This window comes from Pseudophryne corroboree, chromosome 6 (assembly GCF_028390025.1).
Source record: "Pseudophryne corroboree isolate aPseCor3 chromosome 6, aPseCor3.hap2, whole genome shotgun sequence".
Classification (NCBI taxonomy): domain Eukaryota; kingdom Metazoa; phylum Chordata; class Amphibia; order Anura; family Myobatrachidae; genus Pseudophryne; species Pseudophryne corroboree.
In genome coordinates, this window is record NC_086449.1 from 724871274 (window position 1) to 724894856 (window position 23583).

At 47.1% G+C, this 23583-nt stretch overlaps 1 protein-coding gene across 1 annotated transcript in view; it reads left to right on the plus strand.

Annotated features, from left to right (window-relative positions):
* The first annotated feature begins 13255 nt into the window (after positions 1-13255).
* Positions 13256-23583, plus strand: part of LOC134935614 (protein S100-A1-like) — a 56753-nt gene continuing 46425 nt past the window's right edge. Inside the window, exon 1 of the mRNA XM_063930555.1 lies at positions 13256-13360. Coding sequence (XP_063786625.1) covers positions 13271-13360 — 90 coding nt within the window. The 5' untranslated portion in view covers positions 13256-13270. The remainder of the gene's footprint in view (positions 13361-23583) is intronic.

A 23583-nucleotide genomic window follows, 5' to 3' on the forward strand; every position in this document is an offset into this window, starting at 1 on the left:
GAAAATCGGGAGCTGGATGTCCAGAGGCGCATGCGATCGTTTCCTTTGTGCGTAAGTTTTTCTCCGCAACCATATTGTTCTTACTGTTATTGTGGGCCAATTTCTCTCTCTCTCTCTCATCTTCTCCTCTTTCTCTCTTATTTTCCCTTAAAACGTAATTGTATTGTATTGTATTTCCTGTATAGTTATCTGGTTAGGTAGTCTATGTTATATTGTAGTGTATGACTTGTATTGTGTTAAATTCTTTTGCAAGTATATCATTCATAATATATATTTATTAGGCGTTGGACCCTAAGCCCAGGTATCTGTGTATTTCTTATAGTGTTTAGTATTCTCAGAGTGTCGGTGGCGCTCGAACAGCATTTGAGTTAATAAGGTTACACTAGGTTGCATCTACACCCTATTTCTACACTAAGGTTTTACTGCATATTATACTGTTTATGGTTTAGATACAAAGGTTTAACATTGTTAGCGTCAGCGCCGCTGGTGATCTCCTCATGGTCCCGAGCGTCCGCTACGCTATAGCGAATCATTACGTTAGTCAGCAGCCAATAGCGTGCCTGCCTGTGATCGTTGGCCGTGAGCGAACGTGACGCTTGAGCGTCTCGACTACGGCTAAGCGATTGTTACGCAACGAGCGTACCCTTACGGTACTTCATACGTAAATAGCGTACAGTGTTCTTAGACCTCATAAAGGGTTTTATATAAGATAAATATTCAGCTTTATCAATTGGCGGCTCGCCCGTCCTTCACATATCTGCACTAGGTAATTTCAGCAGACATTATCCAGCAGCAAAGGGCGGGAGATCATATTCCTCGTAGTGCTGTTTGGATAAGCGTCTGCTTCGCTTAGTAAAGGGTGCTGAAGGAATCCGGGACCGGAGGTAAGAACAAAACGATAGTGTCTTTTTTTTAAAACTGGTTATTTCTGTCTTGCGTACACACGCACGCATATCTGCATTTCTTTTCATTCGGGTATTTTCATATATCACTCTCCTGTTTGCCATTGTATAATTGATAAACGTACTAAGAGAGATTTGTCGCTATTTCATAGTTAAAGTGTAAAAGTAAAGGGATAAAGTGTAAAGCGCACACGCAACTCTACCTAAAGGTATAAAGAGAGATTGGTGTGGTGCTTGGTAGATGGTCAAGGATCATCTACATTGATAAAACGTGTTAGTTGTGTTACGGTAGACAAAGACTGGTGTACACGTGTCTCTAACAAAGGGAGACTCGCGTACGCAAAGGCCGACGCACGCAGCGTAAATTACGCAACGGAGCGTCTGGGTACGCCCACGTAACTCAAACAACACGCGATAAATAACGCAACAGGCGATAAATAGCGAAAATTTATTTTAACATTCAAAATTTAAATTAATAGATCCTTCTCCTAATTTGTAACACATCTGGTCTAAAGAGAAATTTCTGCGCAGAAATAGAAATAGAAACAAAAGTGTACATGTGGTGAGTGAGTGTTTTTACATACAATTTTGAGGTTGAACCAAAAGAAATCATCGAGTTCTCGTGAGGTACATACGTGCACGGTGGCTAGGGAGGCATCCTTGGTTAAACATAAAAAAATTGAGCATTAGAGTATAGCAGACCAGGAGGTCATACTGTAACAGACCAGGAGGTCATAGCAGACCAGCAGGTTCAGGTACAGCAGACAAGGAAGTCCGCTATACAGTCCACAGGCACAACACCAAAAAAAAAGGGTTGGTGCAACACCCATATAGGCCATACAAGCTCTTGCTGAAGGAATTCGCAGCCGCAATTTTCGATTCCACTGGTCGCTCCGTACATAAGATTAGTTGCTTATGTGCTGAACGATTGTACCGCACGTAATTGTGTGCATTAGTAAACCTGACCGGTACTATTTGTGTACGAAGGTCATAAACGCTACTTGTACATTCTGACGTGATTTGTGTAATTTTTTATTTTTACAAAGGGAAGTTCGCTGGTCACTCAGGAATTATCCAACAACCTCACCTTTACTGGAAAGAGTAAGTGTTCTGCGGATATCCCTCGCATGTTCCAGTAAACAAAGGTTAAATAGGTGCCCTGGGTCGAGTACGCCAGCACCATATCGGTGTGATCAGGTCGTATTGGTCGGCGTGGGCAGAGTGAGTAAGGTGCTCGGTAAACCTTACCGTCAACCTATCGTGAATATCTTGGTTTTTTGTAAGGGTCCGTAACACCTGCAAATTATGGGGGCCTGTTGTTCAGGAAGGGGGCGATCAACCTCGGTTCGGGTTGATTCCATAAACCGACCAGTCGGGTCGGCAAGGTACGTAATGTGTGAAAAGTACGGAAGTCACACAGAAGCTTTATGTGATGAATGGGAGAGAATGACAGTACATGACGGGGAGAAATTCCCAAGAGTAGGTAGCTTCAGCACAGAAGTGTTAACGAATTTAAGGAGAAGGATATGTCTCATTAAATCAGCAAAGAGACGAATCAAGCATTATGATTATTTGCAGTTGTGGCAACAGGAGGGTGACATACAGAGAGGATTGGCTCAGGCGGCGGGATCTGGCTCGATCAGGAAACTGATAGCCACGGCCCCACCGCCACCATACATATCGGGAGAGAAATTGGTTGCGGAGAATGACGCACTAAGGTGTAACAAACAAACACTTAGCAACTGTGTAAATGTTAAAGATAATGTTAACCAATTAACCAATGCAAGTATTAACCCGTGCAAGTTGTACCCTGTTTTGAACTTTCCTCAGGAGTGTGATCAAGAGGACGAATCGGCAACAATTTCAGCGCTCTCTCTAGCAGCCACCATAGCAGAGACCACAGTAGGCACAGCTCCACCCCCGAGATTAGTAACAAAGGCCCCTAGCGGAGGGATAGGTGAGGTCGTATCAACGGGTAAGTACGGCACCATACACTATGCTGAAACTATTTCACCACAGCCTGTAGAATCTACACAGAATGAGGTTGTTAGAGTTAATCCTGTTAAGGTAATAGTAGTTCCAAATGGGAAAACAGACACTTCAGGAGTCACTCCTGTTAGGAACATTGCCATGTATAGCCCATTTTCCCGAATGGAATTAAGGACCATAGTGTCTGAATTCCCTGACCCTAGAAAAGACTTAGTTGCCAGCCAAAAATACATCAGAGACCTAGGTAACACGGTAGAGCCCAACAACAAAGACTGGCAGATATTGCTGAGAGCATGTTTACCCTCCAATGTTGACGCAACTCAATTTTTAGCTGACTGTGGATTAGATCAGGATGTACCTCTTACAGATGTGTACAACAAAGACAATGTAAAAAGAATAAGTTTACAGTTAAAAGAGTATTTCCCAGCGGTAGTTAAGTGGAACAAGATTTTCTCCATTAGACAGAAAGAGTCAGAAACTGCTGCAGAATATTTTCACAGGGCATTATTAGAAATGGCAAAATACACAGGCATAGAGGACATTAAAACAAACATAAACCATCGAGAAGTAGCAGTATCGGTACTGATGGATGGTTTAAAAGAGTCATTAAAGACTAGGGTACAGACCACACAACCATGTTGGCGAGGTCTGTCTGTGGCTACTTTGAGAGAGGCTGCTATTGATCACGACCGGAATATCACCAGATACAGGGAACAACAAGGTGATAAGTTAATGGCAGTAAGTATACAGGCCTTGACCACAAAACAGCCTGTGTTAAATATCACCAAACCCTGTGGGTAAGTCAAATGTGGTAACATGTTATTCTTGTCACAAACAGGGACACTTTGCACGAGACTGTAGATCGAGAAATATACAAAAATCTTATCAACCCCCTAGACAACGACACGACACACGACATTGGGATCAGGGTCCGCAGAAACGGAGTTATGAGCCACATGCAGGGGAAACAAAAAGATATCCCCCAAACAGAGACTGGCAAGCCTCTGGTAGCTCCCAATTAACTCCATCACAAGTAGTTGCTGCCAGCGGGATTCAGGGAGGTCACCATACCCAATAGGGGTGTGGCCATACCTGTAATCTGCAGCCAGTAAAATTGATTGCAAGCCTTGGAAGTGAACCAGAAATTGCAATCAATGTAGCTGGTAAATCATTAAACTTTCTTGTAGATACAGGGGCGGCCAAATCAGTGATAAATTCGACAGTGGGCATGAGAACCACTGGTAAGACAATTCCAGCCATAGGGGTAACGGGGGTAGTCCAGCACTACCCTGTTAGCAAACCAGCCGAGATTACAGTAGGGCCTTTACATAGCAAGCATTCCTTTTTGCTGGCTGCATCGGCACCGACTAATCTCCTGGGAAGAGACTTACTGTGTAAAATGGGGTGCGTCATTTATTGTACTCCTGAAGGTGTATTCTTGGACATACCTGAGAATCACGCTCAGGAAGTACGAGACATGTTAGACTCCCCATCAAAATTAATGTCACATACCATTATGACAAATAGGACTCCCTCCCAAGTAGAAGAAATGACATCTCAGATACCAGAGTCACTTTGGACTAAAGATGGACAGGACACTGGATTAATGGCAAACGTAGCTCCGGTAGTTGTACAAGTAAAAGATGGTAGGATAGCTCCAAAAATCCCACAGTACCCTCTGAAGCCAGAGGTGGAATTAGGAGTTTACCCAGTAATAGAGCGCTTGCTACAACAGGGCATTCTGGTAAGAACGTCCAGCACTGCCAATAGTCCCATCTTCCCTGTTAAAAAGATTGGGGGGAGGGGTTACCGGCTAGTGCAGGATCTAAGGGGGATTAACAAAATAGTTGAGAGTCAGTTCCCCGTAGTGCCAAATCCAGCTGTCATCCTAATGCAAATCCCTCCCACTGCGAAATTTTTCACTGTTATTGACCTCTGCTCCGCTTTCTTTTCGGTACCTCTGCACCCTGACAGTCAATATTTGTTTGCATTTACATACAGAGGAGTCCAATACACATGGACTCGATTACCACAAGGATTCATAGATAGTCCAAGTATATTTTCCCAGGCTTTGCATGATTGTTTACAGTCTTTCCAACCAGTGAGTGGATCAGTATTAATACAGTACGTGGATGATCTACTACTGTGTTCTGATTCATTGGAAGCATCCCTGAAGGATACGAAACAGCTCCTGTTTCATCTTTCAGACACAGGACACAAGGTTTCCAAAGACAAGTTGCAATTATGCCAAACTAAGGTAAAATATTTAGGACACTGTCTAACACAAGGACTGAGACACCTGACCGCTGATAGAATTCAAGCAATTAGAGACATGACTCTGCCACAAACCCAGCAACAGATCAGAACATTTTTAGGAATGTGTGGGTATTGCCGTAACTGGATCCCAGGGTTTTCCATTCTAGCGTTACCCTTGCAGGAGATGGTCTCCTCAAACAAACCTGATCGGATTTCGCATACAGACGAGTCTGAGACAGCATTTGAGAGACTTAAACAGTGCCTAACGCAGGCACCAGCATTAGGTATGCCAGACTATGGGAAACCCTTTGAACTATACGGAACAGAAAGTGCTGGTTGCGCGGCAGGCGTACTAACCCAAAAGCACGGTGATGCCAGCAGGCCAGTAGCATATTACAGCGCTCAGCTAGATACAGTAGCGCGATCCCTCCCCACATGCTTGCGAAGCGTTGCTGCGACAGCATTGCTAGTAACGAAAAGCGAAGACGTCGTGCTAGGTCACAACCTCACAATTCATACACCACATGCAGTGTCAGCCTTGTTAAATTCTGCCCAAACCAGACACGTCTCATCAGCGCGGTTTACAAGATGGGAATTGGCACTAATGGCCCCCGTAAACATCACCATAAGGAGATGCAGTGCATTAAATCCTGCAACATATCTCCCAGGTGTGCCTGGACAGGCACAAAGGGTGGAGGATGAGAGTGGTGGGGAAGGAGGATTTAATACAAAGGAAGACACACATGATTGTATGGAATATTTGACCCAAAATTTTACCGCAAGGCCTGACATCAGTGACAACCCACTGGAAGATGTAGAACTTACGTTCTACACGGACGGTAGTTGTCATAGACAGTCAGACTCGGGAGACTTGTGTACTGGATACGCAGTCGTAGATGACCAAGGCACCATAGAAGCGGAACCGCTAGGCCCACCTCACTCAGCCCAGGTTGCTGAACTGGTCGCCCTAACCAGAGCATGTGAATTGGCTAAGGGCAAATCAGCCAATATCTACACCGATTCTAGATACGCATTCGGGGTAGTCCATTATTTCGGAGCCCTATGGCGCCTCAGAAATTTCATGACGGCAGCTGGTACACCGGTAGCGCATGCAGCTCACATAAAAAGGCTTCTAACAGCGATACAGGAACCCGACAGAGTGGCTGTTATCAAATGTAAAGCACACACATATAGCCAGGACCCAGTATCACTTGGTAACAGCCGAGCAGACGAAGCTGCTAAGTTAGCAGCTGCTACCCCCAGACAGACAGACACCACACAACTGATGGTATTTAATACCATCAACATACAGAAGTTGTGTGAGATGCAAAATTTGTGTTCCACACAGGAAAAGGCAGTCTGGAAGGCAAAAGGATATGGCCAGGAGTCCTCAGGACTCTGGACGGATGGACACGGTAAACCAGTGGCCCCCAGAGCATACCTTCCATGTTTAGCTGAGGCAGCTCACGGGCTGACGTATCTGGGCAAGGAAGGGATGTGCAAGTTGGTAAGAGCATATTGGTGTGCCCCAGGATTTTCATCTCATGCGAGTAAAAGAGCAATGTCATGCCTTACCTGTTTGAGAAAGAACATCGGAAAGGCAATACCTACAGAACCATCTCATATCCCACCTGCCGGCGGCCCTTTCCAGGTAATACAGATTGACTTTATTCAATTACCCCCTTGTCGAAATTTGAAATATGTACTTGTTTGTATAGATGTTTTCTCAAATTGGGTCGAAGCATTTCCGGCGGCCACAAATACCGCTATGTTTACTGCTAAGAAAATTGTGCAGGAATTTGTATGTAGATATGGTATCCCTAGAATTATCGAAAGTGATAGGGGTACCCATTTTACAGGTGATGTCTTTCAAGGAATGTGTAAATTGATGGGAATTGATAGCAAGCTGCACACTCCATACCGTCCACAGGCGAGTGCGAAAGTGGAAAGAGTGAACAGCACTATTAAAAATAAACTGAGTAAAGTGATGACAGAGACAGGATTGACATGGCCAGAAGCTTTACCCATTGTACTGTACAGCATCAGAACCACTCCCAGGTCCCCTCTTAATCTGTCTCCCTTTGAAATCTTGTTTGGTCGACAACCGCATGTTATGATTAACCCTCAGGATGATTTGAAGTGTAACAATGAAGTGAGTGTAAAATACTTGATTAACATGAGTAAACAGTTAAGGAATCAAAATGATAATCTGAAGTTAGTGATTCCTGATTTACCAGATAGTAATTGTCATGACATTGAACCTGGGGATTATGTAATGATACGGAATTTTCTACGCTCAGGTTGCCTTATTGACAGATGGGAAGGACCATACCAGGTCTTATTGACTAGCACTACAGCATTGAAGGTTGCTGAGAGAGAGACTTGGGTTCATTCGTCCCACTGTAAGAAGGTTGCTGATCCAGAGAGGTCCCGTGATAAGGAACAGACGGTAGAGGTTGTATCACTGGAGTGTCTGTTCCAGGAGGATTGAGGCGGCACCTGAGCATTGAAAATCACAAGACCAAAAGCAGTTGTCGATCCCCTGTTCCCTTTTATTGTTTTTCTCCAACTTCCCATCCCCTCTCCCTCAAATTATTTTTTTCCCCTTCTCATTCTTCTCCGTTTCCTCCTACAAGATGGACTTGCCCCAAGAGACTGTGATCCGGATTTTCCTGTTGAGCATGATGTTGACCAGAGCAGTCTGTTCCGGCGAGAGTACCATGGAGGTCGAGAGAGGTTCTGGAATGGGTTCTGATGATAAAGATGGAGGCGTAGTTTTCCAAGAACAACTTAATCAACAAGTAAAGGCGAGTATCTGAAAACGATCCGATAGCATTGACCATAGAAGGAATTGTGAAGGATTGTTAGCTGAAGAAAACTGTATCTGTCGGCTCTGTAACAATGTCATTGAGGATGGGTGCATAAAGAAATGCCAATCCAGTTTTAATATCCATATGGACCGGCATCCATTGAGTGACTATCACTCCTTAGTGGGTAGTGTGTTAAATAAAACAGATTGTTGGGTATGCTCTCAAGTACCTCAAGGTCATAGCAAATCAGGGCTAGTACCATTTCCTTTAACGTTAGGGGAGGTACTCGAGTTAAGTGGTGGGAGACCGGTGGACAGGAGGTTTAATATCTCCAGCCCTCCTAGTTTGAAGCTCCACCAATACCATGTGGATAGGTCCCTATTATGTTTTAACATCTCCAATCCCCGAAAGCCGGGAAATTGGGAAGTGTCATGGAGTAATCAAACCATGACCTTTTCGCATAGAGCAGATAGAATGCCTACAGATACAGAGCTTATACGCCACATAGCCAGTAGAGGAAAATCTTTCCGATATAGGTATACCTTAGGAAATAGGATTACGAGAGTTGGAGAGGTATCACCAGGATACTGTGCACATATCATACAACCTGATACGTGTACTAAGCAGATGGAAGAATTAGGGTTAGGAGATTTCACATGGAAGGTGTGTAATATGGTTATGTCCTACTCCGTCCCATATGTTCTCCCCGATGATGCATATTTCATATGCGGGAGAAAGGCGTATAAGTGGCTTGCCCCAAACTCTGAAGGATTGTGTTATATTGGAAAAGTACTGCCTGAAGTAATGACTGTATCACATGACAAAATGAAAGACATACACCGTGTTGCCCAAACTCCTTATACTCACACCCATTACGAGCACGTAGTTAAACGGCACCTGATAGAAAGAACAGAGCATCCGGCCTCTGACATGATCCATGAATCCACCATACTGGAAGAGAACTTCAGGCTTATAAAACAGAACTGGTACAGCATAGAATGGTTCTTAATTACCTCACAGCAGTGACAGGCGGATATTGTGTCACACTGGCAACACAATACGGTGTGAAATGTTGCACATATATTACGAATAGCACCGAGGACCCGGTCGAGGTCATAGACCAAAAGATGGACGATATTCTCCAACTGAAGTGGGAATTTCGCAGGAGACACAATCTCACTCTTGCTGCAGTAGGTAATGAGCTGACTGGTTGGGTGTCATGGTTGAACCCACGAAATTGGTTCTCTGGTTTAGGAGACTGGGCTCAAGGAGTCATAATGGATGTTGGGAAGTTTCTCCTATGTATCTTAGGTGTTGTCATATCAATTGGTTTGATATTTAGATGCGGTCAGGCTTTAATGAAGTGCAATCGTCGTACCAGGGTGATGAGTTTAAGGAGTGAGGAAACTGTAATTCCAATGGATTTGATTTATGACCCAAATGTAGAAACAATGATGTGATGAAAATGCGATTTCTACGGTCCGTTTCTTTCACCTGTTTTTCCGTTTTCTCCAAGGTAAAAAGACCCACTTGGACGAGGAATTTGATGAGCCGATATACAGACAACAGATGGATTAAAGAAGAAGTTTTGACAACCTGATACACAGATTTTTGATGAACTATGCCATGGATCCCCAGTTTCCCTAGAAATTTTAAAATTACGATAGCCCAACACTTTTGTAAATCTATGGACATTGACAGCTTTTGCTCGCACCTTATGGGCAAAAGCACAAAGAAGACTGCATTCAACAGACACCAAACAAGACCTCAATCGACGAATGTACATTTACCTGACATAGAATACCACCGCATTTACCGTAATTATGTCTTTTCTTCATTTCTACAACCCTCAGGTAATGACACACATAGTCGATAGGGAATACAGGCACAGATATCAGCAATCACATATCTCCCCCATTCATGTATCATCAACTAAAATGTGCTCCCCCATTTTGTTACAACCAAAGCCGAAAAGAGCTCGGTAAAGTTTGACAGCCCATCCACAGACCCGTACCACGGGATAAGAAGGAATTCAAATGTATACTTCGCAATACCTCGAAGCTTGATTTAAAACACGTACGGCACGATGATACATGACCCCCAAGCACGGATTCATACACACATGCTTCTGCTATCTCACTAGGTCATACCCTTTTCCTACCTTCTCCTCTCCTCCCCTACCCAACCCAACCATGTAAATGTATTAACCCCTGACATATATTTTTCTCTTTTTGAAATGTTTTAGAAGGTGGCAGTTATTGTTGACTGCCAAAGGGTGGACTGTCAAAGTCAGAAAAATATCTCTATGCACACTACCATATTTGCACCTCACACAGGTCCGTGCTGCGCATGCGTACGCTCTCCCGTACGTGCGCATACTCACAGTCGCGGGCACCCGCAGGCACACGGTATGCGTATTTACGGTAGAGTTTATGTGATCGTAGCGTGCGACTCAATCGTTACATATTTTCACTATATAATGTATTTTGTAGATCATGGTCCCTTTGATAGATTCTGAAAGTTTGGTTAATATAGAATGTTCGTGAACAGAGAAATCCCTCTTTGTTTGATACGGAGGGTCAGACAGGAGTAATACAGTGGTGTTTAGTACCCATCGGAAGAGTATTTAATTAGCAATATTCCGGTGTTGGTTTGAAGCAGATTAATCGCTCGTGCGAATAGTTATGGACATAAGAAGTTTATGAACATTTACTGTATTTGCACTTACTTATCCATGCGGCGGGAAACCCAGTTTCCCTCCAACCTGAGCTGTTGGAAATAGTCACGGCCCACCTGTATGAATCAACCTATGACCTTTTGTTATAATGCGAGGAGGAATTCCTGTGTCCAATGAACAATGAGATTGTAGGGACCATTGAATTGTATTGTGTGTGGGGCATAAATAGACAAGCCGATCACATCCAGCTCTCACTCTTCAACGGTTATCATTGCTGAAAATCGGGAGCTGGATGTCCAGAGGCGCATGCGATCGTTTCCTTTGTGCGTAAGTTTTTCTCCGCAACCATATTGTTCTTACTGTTATTGTGGGCCAATTTCTCTCTCTCTCTCTCATCTTCTCCTCTTTCTCTCTTATTTTCCCTTAAAACGTAATTGTATTGTATTGTATTTCCAGTATAGTTATCTGGTTAGGTAGTCTATGTTATATTGTAGTGTATGACTTGTATTGTGTTAAATTCTTTTGCAAGTATATCATTCATAATATATATTTATTAGGCGTTGGACCCTAAGCCCAGGTATCTGTGTATTTCTTATAGTGTTTAGTATTCTCAGAGTGTCGGTGGCGCTCGAACAGCATTTGAGTTAATAAGGTTACACTAGGTTGCATCTACACCCTATTTCTACACTAAGGTTTTACTGCATATTATACTGTTTATGGTTTAGATACAAAGGTTTAACATTGTTAGCGTCAGCGCCGCTGGTGATCTCCTCGTGGTCCCGAGCGTCCGCTACGCTATAGCGAATCATTACGTTAGTCAGCAGCCAATAGCGTGCCTGCCTGTGATCTCTTGGCCGTGAGCGAACGTGACGCTTGAGCGTCTCGACTACGGCTAAGCGATTGTTACGCAACGAGCGTACCCTTACGGTACTTCATACGTAAATAGCGTACAGTGTTCTTAGACCTCATAAAGGGTTTTATATAAGATAAATATTCAGCTTTATCAATGTCATGAAGAGGGGGCCAGGACAAGGAAACTGAGTGATGGGCAAGTTCTGAGGACACACCAATCAGCTCTCCAGTGGCTCTCCAGGCTGCTGCAAGGCAAATACAGGTACCATCTGGGATGCAGCGCTGTACCCGAACAATGGGGGTCATTCCGAGTTGTTCACTCGGTAAATTTCTTCACATCGCAGCGATTTTCCGCTTATTGCGCATGCGCAATGTTCGCACTGCGACTGCGCCAAGTAAATTTGCTATGCAGTTAGGAAATTTACTCACGGCATTACGAGGTTTTTTCTTCGTTCTGGTGATCGTAATGTGATTGACAGGAAGTGGGTGTTTCTGGGCGGAAACTGGCCGTTTTATGGGAGTGTGTGAAAAAACGCTACCGTTTCTGGGAAAAACGCGGGAGTGGCTGGAGAAACGGAGGAGTGTCTGGGCGAACGCTGGGTGTGTTTGTGACGTCAAACCAGGAACGACAAGCACTGAACTGATCGCAGATGCCGAGTAAGTCTCGAGCTACTCAGAAACTGCACAGAGAAGTATTTTCGCAATATTGCGAATCTTTCGTTCGCAATTTTGATAAGCTAAGATTCACTCCCAGTAGGCGGCGGCTTAGCGTGTGCAAAGCTGCTAAAAGCAGCTTGCGAGCGAACAACTCGGAATGACCCCCTATGATAGAAATCCTTCACACGCAAAACTTTAACACATCAGCATTTAGCTTTGCACCATGACATAGGGAAAACAACATAAACTATTACAGTACAATAAAACACTTTTTAAAAAGATTTTACTATTTTTAGTCCGTTAGCCATCCTCACTGCCAGTTTTTTTTTCTAACCTCTCGCCAAAAAATAAAACACACACCAAAACACATTTGATTCTTTTTAAATAATAATAAATTACATATGGAATATACAGTAGCGTCTCTTGTCAAGGGCAAGCAGGCTTTTTGCCCGGGGCACCGCCGCCGCCGTGGCAAGAGCCGCTATTCCTGACCCCCTCTCCCCAGTTGCAGCAGGCGCCGTATGCTGTGTGGGCGCCCGCTGCAGCCGTAGTCGCTGACTGACGTTAGAGGCAGGGCCGGTGCTAGGGTGTTCGGCGCCCTCCTGCAAAAATAAATGGGCGCCCTCCCTCCCATTCGTAATAAATGCGTGTTTGTATATATATATATATATATATATATATATATACACATACACATATATATATATATACATATATATATATATATATACACATATATATATATATACATATACACACATACACATATATGTGTGTAAGTTTGTAAATAGTTCATATATGTGTGTGTGTAAATATTTTATAAATCCCACAGTAATAGCGCACCTTACACATAATGCCCACAGCAGTACCTTACACACCAGCCCCTGTGCTATCACCACTCTGCTTCTGCCAGGCAAAAGACACATCATCACGGCTGGGCAGGCTGCTTTCACCAAGTAAAAAGTTTGGGTGGGGTTGTGTACCCGATGTGTAACTAATGCGGCCGCCTCAGGAACTGGCTCCCCTGTCACAGGCCCACTAGCTGGGCGTCCCTAGCAACCGGACGGGACACCTGTTTCTAATGGTGCAGCCCACTCTTCTCCCCGGCAGCGGTATGGGGGCAGAGCATGGCAGGGATTGGAGGTGAGGTTCCTGGCCAGTCACTGCTGCTCTCCTTCACACAGATCGCCAGAGAGTACACTGGAGGCAGCCGAGAGGTAAGCAGATCTCGGGATGGGAGAGAGCTGCAGGTTACTGTCTTGGTTAATTATGCAACAAGGTTTGAATGTCACAGTGACAGTCCCTGGCCCACAGCTATTTATATACTACCTCCTCTTTCCGATAAGCAGTAAGGTGAGGTAATAATGCGTACTGTACCAGCTGTTAGTTAAGAGCATAGGGGCAGATGTATTAACCTGGAGAAGGCATAAGGAAGTGATAAACCAGTGATGAGTGCAAGGTGATAAACCCGCCAGCCAATCAACTCCTAACTGTCAATTTGCATATTGGAGCTGATTGGCTGGTGCGTTTATCACCTTGCACTTATCACTGGTTTATCACTTCCTTATGCCTTCTCCAGGTTAATACATCTGCCCCTCAGTGTTTTTCCGCCCATGCCTTCTCCAGGTTAATACATCTGCCCCTCAGTGTTTTTCCGCCCAGTGCTTGAAATGAGCAAAGAGACACCAAAGATTTTTTTAAACTGTCACACTTTGTATAGCCTTGCAGTCGCACATGATCTGTCTGTGCAGCAGCCAAGCCATACTTAACTACTCTCGCAAAATTTTAGGTCTCTTGGGCTCCTGAGAGAGTAGGTTAGCCAGATGCCAGTACTACCACAGTAAAGGGAGTGGTACGGGATCTTGATGAAAAAGATTGCGATGAATAGGGCCATAGTGGCCCTATCATCTGCTACACCAATCGTGGCCTTCAGCACTGGGAGGGCAGGACCACAATAAAGCGATTCACTGCACCAGTTCCCTGCACATCCCACCTGCACCTGCTCCTTGGTATAAGAGGGCATTTGTGCTAGGTTGGAAACTACAACCTAGGCCAAGTGGCCACAAAACGTCTGAAGCCACTGTAGACCACGCACACATACCAGTCATATTCCAAAAGCATACAACATGGTGGTATCGAGTTTGGCAGAAGCATATCAAGAATCACTTTGATTTTGGGGACCAAAACACAATATGAGACAGTCATCATCTGTGGTATGGCAGCATGTGGCTAGCATCACTGTACATTGCTAACGGTGCACAAATTAATTACATAAATACACAAAACAGATAAAACTACTTACATTTAGGAACCATATAAAAATAAAATGAATGACTAGTATATAAGTTATTACATGAAAAAGACCCGTTACTATGGAGGGAGCAGGGGAGGGGGCGTGAGGCAGTGCAAAATTATGTAACAGGGAGAGTTGGTGGAATGATGGCTGCAGCTGCCACACGGACTCCTGTACTGGGGGCACAGATCTGTAAGGGGGTGTGTGGCACATGACGCAGGCCCTGATATTAGCACCGGCATGTACCCACAGCAGCACAACTTACTGTACCTCGACCGGACTGCGGGACCCTCTGCACAGTACACGGAGCAGCGAGATGGACATTCTGTCACCCAGGCCCGCAGCAAGCTCAGTGCAGGGGCCATTGTTGTTCTCCCATTACGCAGCAAGCGTCTGCCCCCCGCACTGGCACCGCCGCACACTGCGCGTCCCGCAGCCGCCGCCATGGCCACAGTCCGCAGAGCGGCAGCGCTTTACTCCGGTAGCCATCCAGCACGTCCAACTCGGTGTCGGCGGCGTCGTAGAGCAGGGAAGCGTGGTCTGACAGCAGGTTTTGCCGCCGACAGTAACCTGAATCCGGCAGCAACAGCAGAGCGGAGAGAGCGCCTTTTCAACAGGGAGCCTCCCTGCTTTGCAGGAGATGCTGAGCGGGTAGCGCCGGCTCTGGTTAGAGGTCATAATTGACTCCTAGTGTCAGTGCGGCGCTGCTATGGGAGAGACGTCATGACGTTTCTCCCATAGAGAGGAGCCGGCAGCGGCCAGAGACAGCAGCGGTCTGGAAGCAGGAGCGGGGCTGGTGAGTATTGTTTTTTGTTTGTTTTTCTTGTTTGCAAGCGGCGCTACTACAGGGGGCACAACTACTAGGGGCACAACTACAAAGGCACATACTGGGGGCACTACTACAGAGGGCACTGTTATGGGGGAACAGCTACTGGGGGTAAATCAACTGGGGGCACAGCTACTGGGGGCACTGCTACAGGGGGCACTGCTACTGGGGGCAAATCTACAGAGGGCACAACTACTAGGGGAACAACTACAGGGGGCACACACTGGGGGCACTGCTTCAGGGGGAACAGCTACTGGGGGCAAATCAATTGGGGGCACTACTACTGGGGGCACAGCTACTGGGGCAAATCTACAGGGGGCACAACTACAGGGGGCACATACTGGGGCACTACTACAGGGGGAACAGCTACTGGGGGGCAGATCAATGGGGCACTACTACAGGGGGCACAGCTACTGGGGGCACAGTTGCTGGAGGCACAGCTACTGGGGGCAAATCTACTGGAGGCACAGCTGCTAAATGATTTTCCACCACCATAAAATCGTTAGATGTTTGCAGATAATGTAAAGTGATTTTCTCTATGTTATCTTCTTCCATACATACTGAGGTTCAGTGTAAGTGTCAAATAGTGCTGGTTATAGCGCATTTGGCTCTTACCACCTCTTCTTACATCTCCTGCTATGTCAGGCAGCTGATTGGTCAGCCATGAGTGACCACCGCTTCTCCTGAATTGTAGGTGCAATTAAGAGGGTGGAGAGATGAGTCTTCACATTTCCATATCTTTACCACCACTGGCATTTGCTGACACTGGGGAGGTAGCTGGGGAAACCAGGTTGCAAAATATTTGTCTACTTTCCAATGAGTCCAGGAGGTATCTAATATTTTAAGTTTGGCTTTGTATATTTGGATATTTCGTGAATGTGCAGTTAGTTGTAGCTGACAGGTTCTATTTAACGGGGAACTGAAAGAACAGCAGTTAGTTAAATGGAAAGTGTTTTAATCGATTTGAAGTAGACTTTCATCTTAAGCAGTTCAAATAAAATCACAGCTATACAAGCAGCTGCAAAATGAAAGTGGTATAGAGAACTAACTCACACTAGCAGATGGAGAAGCGCTAAGCTGGCTGTCAGTGCACATAGGTGACAGGGATACCCAAACCAGGTACCTGTAACACATTGGATGTAAGTCAATCATTGTTGCCAGAGGTGGATTTATACCTTATGGGGCCCTAGGCAAGATACTGGTTTGGGACCTTCCTCCCTCAAACAATCCATAGTACTATATTTTTGCTGCTGATTGCAGGTGGCATCGGTAAAGTATATTGGCGTGTGCACAGTCTACCGATAAATGCTTAGATGCATGAACATCAGCATTGCGTACAAATCTGAATCAGGCTCTACATTTTTTGGAAGTAGGCTTAATACCTGTGTCACATATAGAGTAAACTGACTGCCCACATAGAGTGGATGAAACCATTTTGTGTGTCCAAACATTTTTTATCCTATCAGAAAACATCAAATGGACTTTGAGAGTGTGGGCAAGTCCATGTGATGTCATCATGCAGTAGTCACGCAATGCTCCTCTGGGAATGTTTTGGGCAGCCAGGATATCTTTATGGAGCCCCTTGGGATCTGATGGGCCCTAAGCAGGTGCCTAGGTTACATTGTGGAAAATCCTCCTCTGATTGTTGGGTTGGGTATGAAATGCCAGCTGTTGGGATGCCGGTGGTCAGGAGACCGACAGCGGGATCCTGACAGTCGTAATCCCAACAAGGGGTGGTAAGTACTCTAACCATACCCTACCCCTCTGTTTTAGGTGCCTAACCTTAAACCCCCTCCCCTTCCCTCACAGCCCAACCCTAACCTCCCTGGCTACCACCTAACCTAACCTTCAAGCACCCTAAACCTAACCTTCCACCCACCCGCGCCCTCTAACCCTAAGTATCCTAAACCTACCCCCCCCCATTCCTGGCGAAGTACTTACCCTCGGGATTCCGGTGTCGGTGTCCTGTCCCCTTTCGGGATCGGCATTTCATCATGTGTCGGGAGTCTGGTACTGGTATCTCGTGCACCGGAATCCCAACCGTCGGGTTTGGAACCGTATTCTGTTGTTACCGCAGTTGGGTGCAACTCTGCAGCGGGGCCAGGGCCGGACTGCCCATCTGGCACTTCTAGCAAATGCCAGAAGGGCTGATGGCTTTGTGGGCCGGTCCTGTCAGGCAGAGAGCCGGGAAGGCAGCACGCAGTTTCTGGCTCTCTGCTCTGGCTGCTCCCCCACCTCCCCTTCAACCCCCATGACTCGCAGCATGCCCCTGCCCCCGCCCATCTTCATGGAAACGGGACTGTGCCACGAATCCACGCCCCCCTGACTCGAAGCATGCTTCTCACTTAAGTGCCCACGCGCGGCCGTGCACGGCGCGCGTGACCCCTGGCACGAAGGTGCACGCACATGCCAGGGCCAAATTCGGACCCCAGTCCATCCCTGTGCGGGGCACTAGCACCAGCCAAATCCGTGGTGCAAGTTACATCTGATAACTGTGATATTTAGGCTTCCACCCAACTCTGCATGCACAATGCTATCTACACTGAAGTTTCCCTATGTGAGGACACCCAGCTACTGTATGTTTCTCAGTCACAACTGGAGATGTGACTGAGGTGCGTATGACATTGGAATTCTGGAAAATACACTTTAGTTTGTGCACAGACTTCATCATCCACATTATGAGCATTACAGTGGGTGCCATTTGAGTGTATAGTTGGTTAAACACAATAGTTTACTTGATAAAGAAAGGGACAGTCTATCCAATGCAATTAAATGTAGCTAAGCAAATGGGGTTGGGTATGTGTGACCGGCGGTCAGGAGCGATGGCGGGATCCCGGCTGTTACATGGCCGGCGGGGGGCGAGCGCAGCAAAGCCTCTTGTGGGCTTGCTTTGCTCGCCACACAGCAGGCTCAGTGGCTCGCAGCGCTCACCCCAGGGTCTATTTCCACTCTAGAGGTGTCGTGGACACCCCCGAGTGTGAATAGTGCTTGTTGGTCAACATGCTGATCAGCGGGATTTTCTGATGCCGGGATCCCGGTGTCGGAATTGTGACCTCCTGACCGCCGATCACATAACAGCGTCCCAGGCAAATGTATTTGGAATGCAATATTTTTGGATTAAAAATGAAATTTATTGGAAAGTGTGTAACGTAATCCTACTGCAAGTCTATCAATCCTACACCTGCCTTGCATGGCACACGCACTGTGCTGGTCTTTCTCTTATGTCATAGCAAAGTAAAAATTACCATATTCAAAACATTTTTTTTGCCTCCTTCAAGATGGAGCACACTAGAGAGCTGAGGTGCTATAGGCAGGGCTGGTGCAAGATCTCTCCGAACCATAGGCAAGCTTCAGCCTGGCGCCACCTAACCTGCAAACCCCCCCTCCTCCCCATTCCCCCTACCACCACCATCTCAGGTTCTATTATGTTTGTGTAATTATTTATTATAGTATGTTTAACCTTTTCCTGGCCATTTATTTTATATTATTTAAATGTTTGATTCAACCTATACTATAGTAGACCATCTATAGTGTCAAATAGGAATACTGTATTCCATACAGTATCCAGTGTACAAAAAGACCAATGTTTACATTAATGTCCAGGGTCTTTACTAGGTTTTTCTGCCAAAACCCCCCCCCCCCCTACCCCCCGACTTCCGCACTAGGTCCAGTGCTCCATAGAGTTGGAGATTGTGGACTGCATTTGAAACCCCCCTTGAGATATCCTGCATTTGCCACTAGGTGATTCATCGCGCCCTACGGGCGCTCTTCACACCGTCGTAAGGGGATACACCCCCTTAACCCTTGCACACCCTTGTGGCGTGCAATATTTTTATTATATGGAGTATTACCTCATAATTGTGTGAAATATTGCATGCACAAAGGGCGTGCGATGGTTAAGGGGTCAAAGCCCCTTGCAATGGGGTAATCAGCACATGCAGGGCCTGATGAATCACCTAGTAGGTGCTTTGGTTGGGGGAGTGGCAGGTGCGGGGAAGACGCGGGTGGGATCCGGGGGTGCCGCGGGAGGGGCGGTTGTGGTGGTGCTGCAGGTGGGGGAGGGGCTGGTGTGGTGGTGCCGCAGGTGGGGGTCCGGAGCCACCGCGGGTGGGGAGGAGCAGTTGCGGGGGTGCCCCCGGGTGGGGGAGGGGCGAATACGGTGGTGCGGGGTTGCTGCGGATGGGGGAGGGTGCTGGAAGGGTGTGTGGGGGTGCCGCGGATGGGGCCCGAAGGTACTGTGAGTGCGGGAGGGGCGGGTAATACTTATCCTGCTTCTCCTGTCAGCAGCTAAGGTGCTGTCCTCCCTTTGGCAGTGGCTGTCCTGGAGACTCCCACAGCAGCCAGTCACTATTGTTAGTGCCGGTTGTCCCAACGCCCCGCATTACAGGGGAAGAAGATGCACTCAATAATCTACAGCTCCCAGCAGGCCTAAGGGCCGGAATGCTTTGGCGCTAAGGGCTGCTGGAAGCTGTAGTTTAGGGTGCGTTACACGTGTACGCATCACTGGTACAGAGGGGGCGTTACGTGTGTAAGTATCACTGGTACAGGGGGCATTACGTGTCTAAGTGGCACTGCTACAGGGGGCGTTACGTGTCTAAGCGGCACAGATACAGGGGCGTTACGTGTCTAAGCATCACTGGTACAGAGGGCATTACGTGTCTAAGCGGCACTGGTACAGAGGGCGTTACGGGTGTAAGCATCACTGCTACGGGGGGCGTTATGTGTGTAAGCGTCACTGCTACAGGGGACGTTACGTGTGTAAGCGTCACTGCTACAAAGGGTGTTACTTGTGTAAGCGGAACTGGTACAGGGGGCGTTACGTGTGTAAGCATCACTGGTACAGGGGGGCGTTACGTGTGTAAGCATCACTGGTACAGGGGGCGTTATGTGTGTAAGCATCACTGGTGCAGGGGCCGTTACATGTCTAAGCGGCACAGATACAGGGGCGTTACGTGTCTAAGCTGCACTGGTACAGAGGGCGTTACGTGTGTAAGCATCACTGCTACAGGGGGCATTACGCGTGTGAGCGTCACTGGTACGGGGAGGCGTTACATGTGTAAGTGTCACTGGTACAGGATGCGTTACGTGTGTAAGCATCACTGGTACAGGGGCCGTTACGTGTGTAAGCGTCACTGCTACAGGGGGGTGTTACATGTGTAAGCGTCACTGGTACAGGGGGCATTACATGTGTAAGCGTCTCTGGTACAGGGGGCGATACATGTGTAAGTGTCTCTACTACAGGGGGTATTATGTGCGCTGTGCCTTTGTAAAGTATGCGAGGTTGCCAATTTATAGTTTGCAGGGGGGTGCCGAACACCCTAGCACCGGCCCAGACTGCACACCCACTGCACTGCACAGCACTGTCATCTTTTACATTGATTCAGCGTCCAGACATTACCCTCCGCGATATCACCCACTCTATCCGTTTCATTAGCCATCTCGGGGCTTCCAGGCCGGCAGGCCAGGTGCTGTGTTACGGAGTCAAGACCTCTGGGGATCTGGGCGTGACCGTGGTGGGGAGGCACTTCTGTGACATCACACGCAGAGGAGGCTCCGGGGCTTAGAGAGTATGCGGCGCAGGGAGGGCTATGAAAGCCTTCTGCTGCGACGCTTTCATACACATCTATGCCGGTGGACGCAGCGCAAGGGAGTGGGGATTGTTGATGCTGGAGGGGGCAGGTGGACTGGCAGTAGGACATAGGACGCTGCAGTAAAAGGATGTTTTTCCCTATCTACAGCGCAGAGACTTGCTGCAGATGCATAGTGCATACCCTCCAGCTGGACCTTTTTGGCAGGTACAGTACCTTTTTTTTATGGTCTGTACCGATTATTGACTCTCCAAGCTTCCATTGAAAGTATAGGAAAAGGGGCATGGCCACGCAGCTGTACCCGTGGCCACGCCCCCTTTTCGAATTTGTATCAATTTTTATGTGTAAATTGTTGGAGGGTATGATGCTGCAGATGCAGTGGGACTATTTTGGGGTGTGGGGCTGGAGCTGCAGCTCCATCAGTCCCATTGCTAATCCTGCTCTGTGAAAACACAGCAGGCAAAGGGCAGAGCCTCCCATTGGATGTAACCTGTGTAGGAGGGCGTTTCTCGCCCAATCAGCTGTGGACTGGGAGTGATAGACCTGCCACTAACCCAGTGAGAGCTCCTAGCCACGCCCAGCGTTATACACACAGGCACAAAGTCACAGAGCTAGGCTATTATATAGGAGATATGGGGTCTGGTGGGGATATTTGATTGCAGTAGGGTATGGGATGCCAGCAGGCAGAATACTAACAGCGGCATCCTGACCACAATAATCCCGACATTCTAACGCTAACCCATACTTACCTACTCTCCCGGAAGCTGCGGGAGGCTCCCGTTTTTTGGGGTAGCCCCTGCACCCCCGGAAGAGTGGGCAGGTCTCCTGCATCCTGCTCGCACCCTAGTGATGCGAGCAGGATGGAGAGATAACCTCCGTCGGGTCCGTCGGGTGGAGAAGGGGTTAAAATGACGCAAATCGCATAATTTTAGCCCCGCCCCCTTCCCGCGGACCCGCGAATCGCTGCATTTCCCGATGCGGGGGCGGGGCTTAGTGATGTCACAGTCCGGCCCCGCCCCCCGAAGACACCTGCAGCGTCTCCTCTCCGGGCTTCTCCCGGAGAGGAGAAATAAAATGTAGGTAAGTATGCGCTCACCCTCCCTGACATACTAACATTCAGGATGCCTGATTCTGGCATCGGCATTCTGACAGGTGTCGGGATTCCGGCCAACTACATCCCATTAATTGTATGTGTATATACACATGTGATATATATGCACAGACATGCATATGTTTGAATGCTCCTTATTGTGTTCCATTCCCCGATCTGTAAGTTCATTACTGACCCCAGTATCTGGACTATAGATCTCTACACTAAAAAGGTCTACACTGACTCAATAGGTCTACCACTAATGGTAAACGTGCATTAGGTCATCAGGGTCAAAAGGTCGACAGGGTGCCACCAGGGTGCAAGAGCAAGTACCGTTCATCTCTACTAAGATTTTAGCAAACATCTATAGAAATCACAGCATCCCTTTTGTAAATTTCATAAATAAGTCAAATAGAATATCAAGCAAGGGAACCCTGTGAAATGTTACAGTGCGAGATGTTTGTGTTCACTGATACTAATTACAATAAATTCATTTTGTTTGCAAATTTTCACCCCCAATAAATGACAGTTTTTAGCGACTCTGCACCCACTAGAGACGGCCTGCACATACATTCCTCTCCGGCGCCGCAGTCTGCACCCAATCGCATCAGCGTGTTGCTAATGTTAAGCAGACAGTGCTCATTGGGGGTAATTCCAAGTTGATCGCAGCAGGAAATGTTTTAGCAGTTGGGCAAAACCATGTGCACTGCAGGGGGGGCAGATATAACATGTGCAGAGAGAGTTAGATTTGGGTGGGTTATTTTGTTTCTGTGCAGGGTAAATACTGGCTGCTTTATTTTTACATTGCAATTTAGATTGCAGATTGAACTCACCACACCCAAATCTAACTCTCTCTGCACGTTATATCTGCCTCCCCTGCAGTGCACATGGTTTTGCCCAACTGCTAAAACATTTCCTGCTGCGATCAACTTGGAATTACCCCCATTCAGTGTCGGACTGGGGCATGCAGGGCCCACCGGGGAGAATGCAGTGGTAGGGGCCCATGTTAGCGGTGTGGCCAGTCTGCAGAGGGGGTGTGGCCAGCCACCTCATTGGTTTGACTAACCATTAGAGAGTGCAACGTCTGGGCCCCTTCATAAATATATACAGTATATTAAGCTGCTGCATGCATGATAATGTACCAGATTAATAACAGATTAATAACAGCAATGCACTGTAGAAAATACACCATAGTCCAGTATAAGGTAACATATGTATAATGTATAATTCAAGTGCACAGTCTGGAACCTGATCCTTAAGGGGGGTACACACGGAGAGATCCGTGCTTAAAATCTAAGCAATCTTGCTAGATTGCTTAGATTTTAAGCACGGATCTGCCGTGTGTATGCCCCCCAGCGATAGCGATGCGCGGCCCCGCGCATCGCTATCGCCGGTGCTAGATTGAGCTTGCATGCAGGCTCAATCTAGCGAGTCGCTCACTTCACCGTTGTGTGAAGTGAGCGGCTCCCCGTCGGCTTTCCCCCTCGCTCAGCACATCGCGCTGTGCTGAGCGGGGAGAGAGATGTGTGCTGAGCGGTCTGTGTTAAGATCGCTCAGCACACATCTCTCCCGTGAGTACCCCCCTTTAGAGCAGGAGGTGGGCCCCCAGGCAATGGGGCCCACCGGTGGTTTCCCCTGTACCC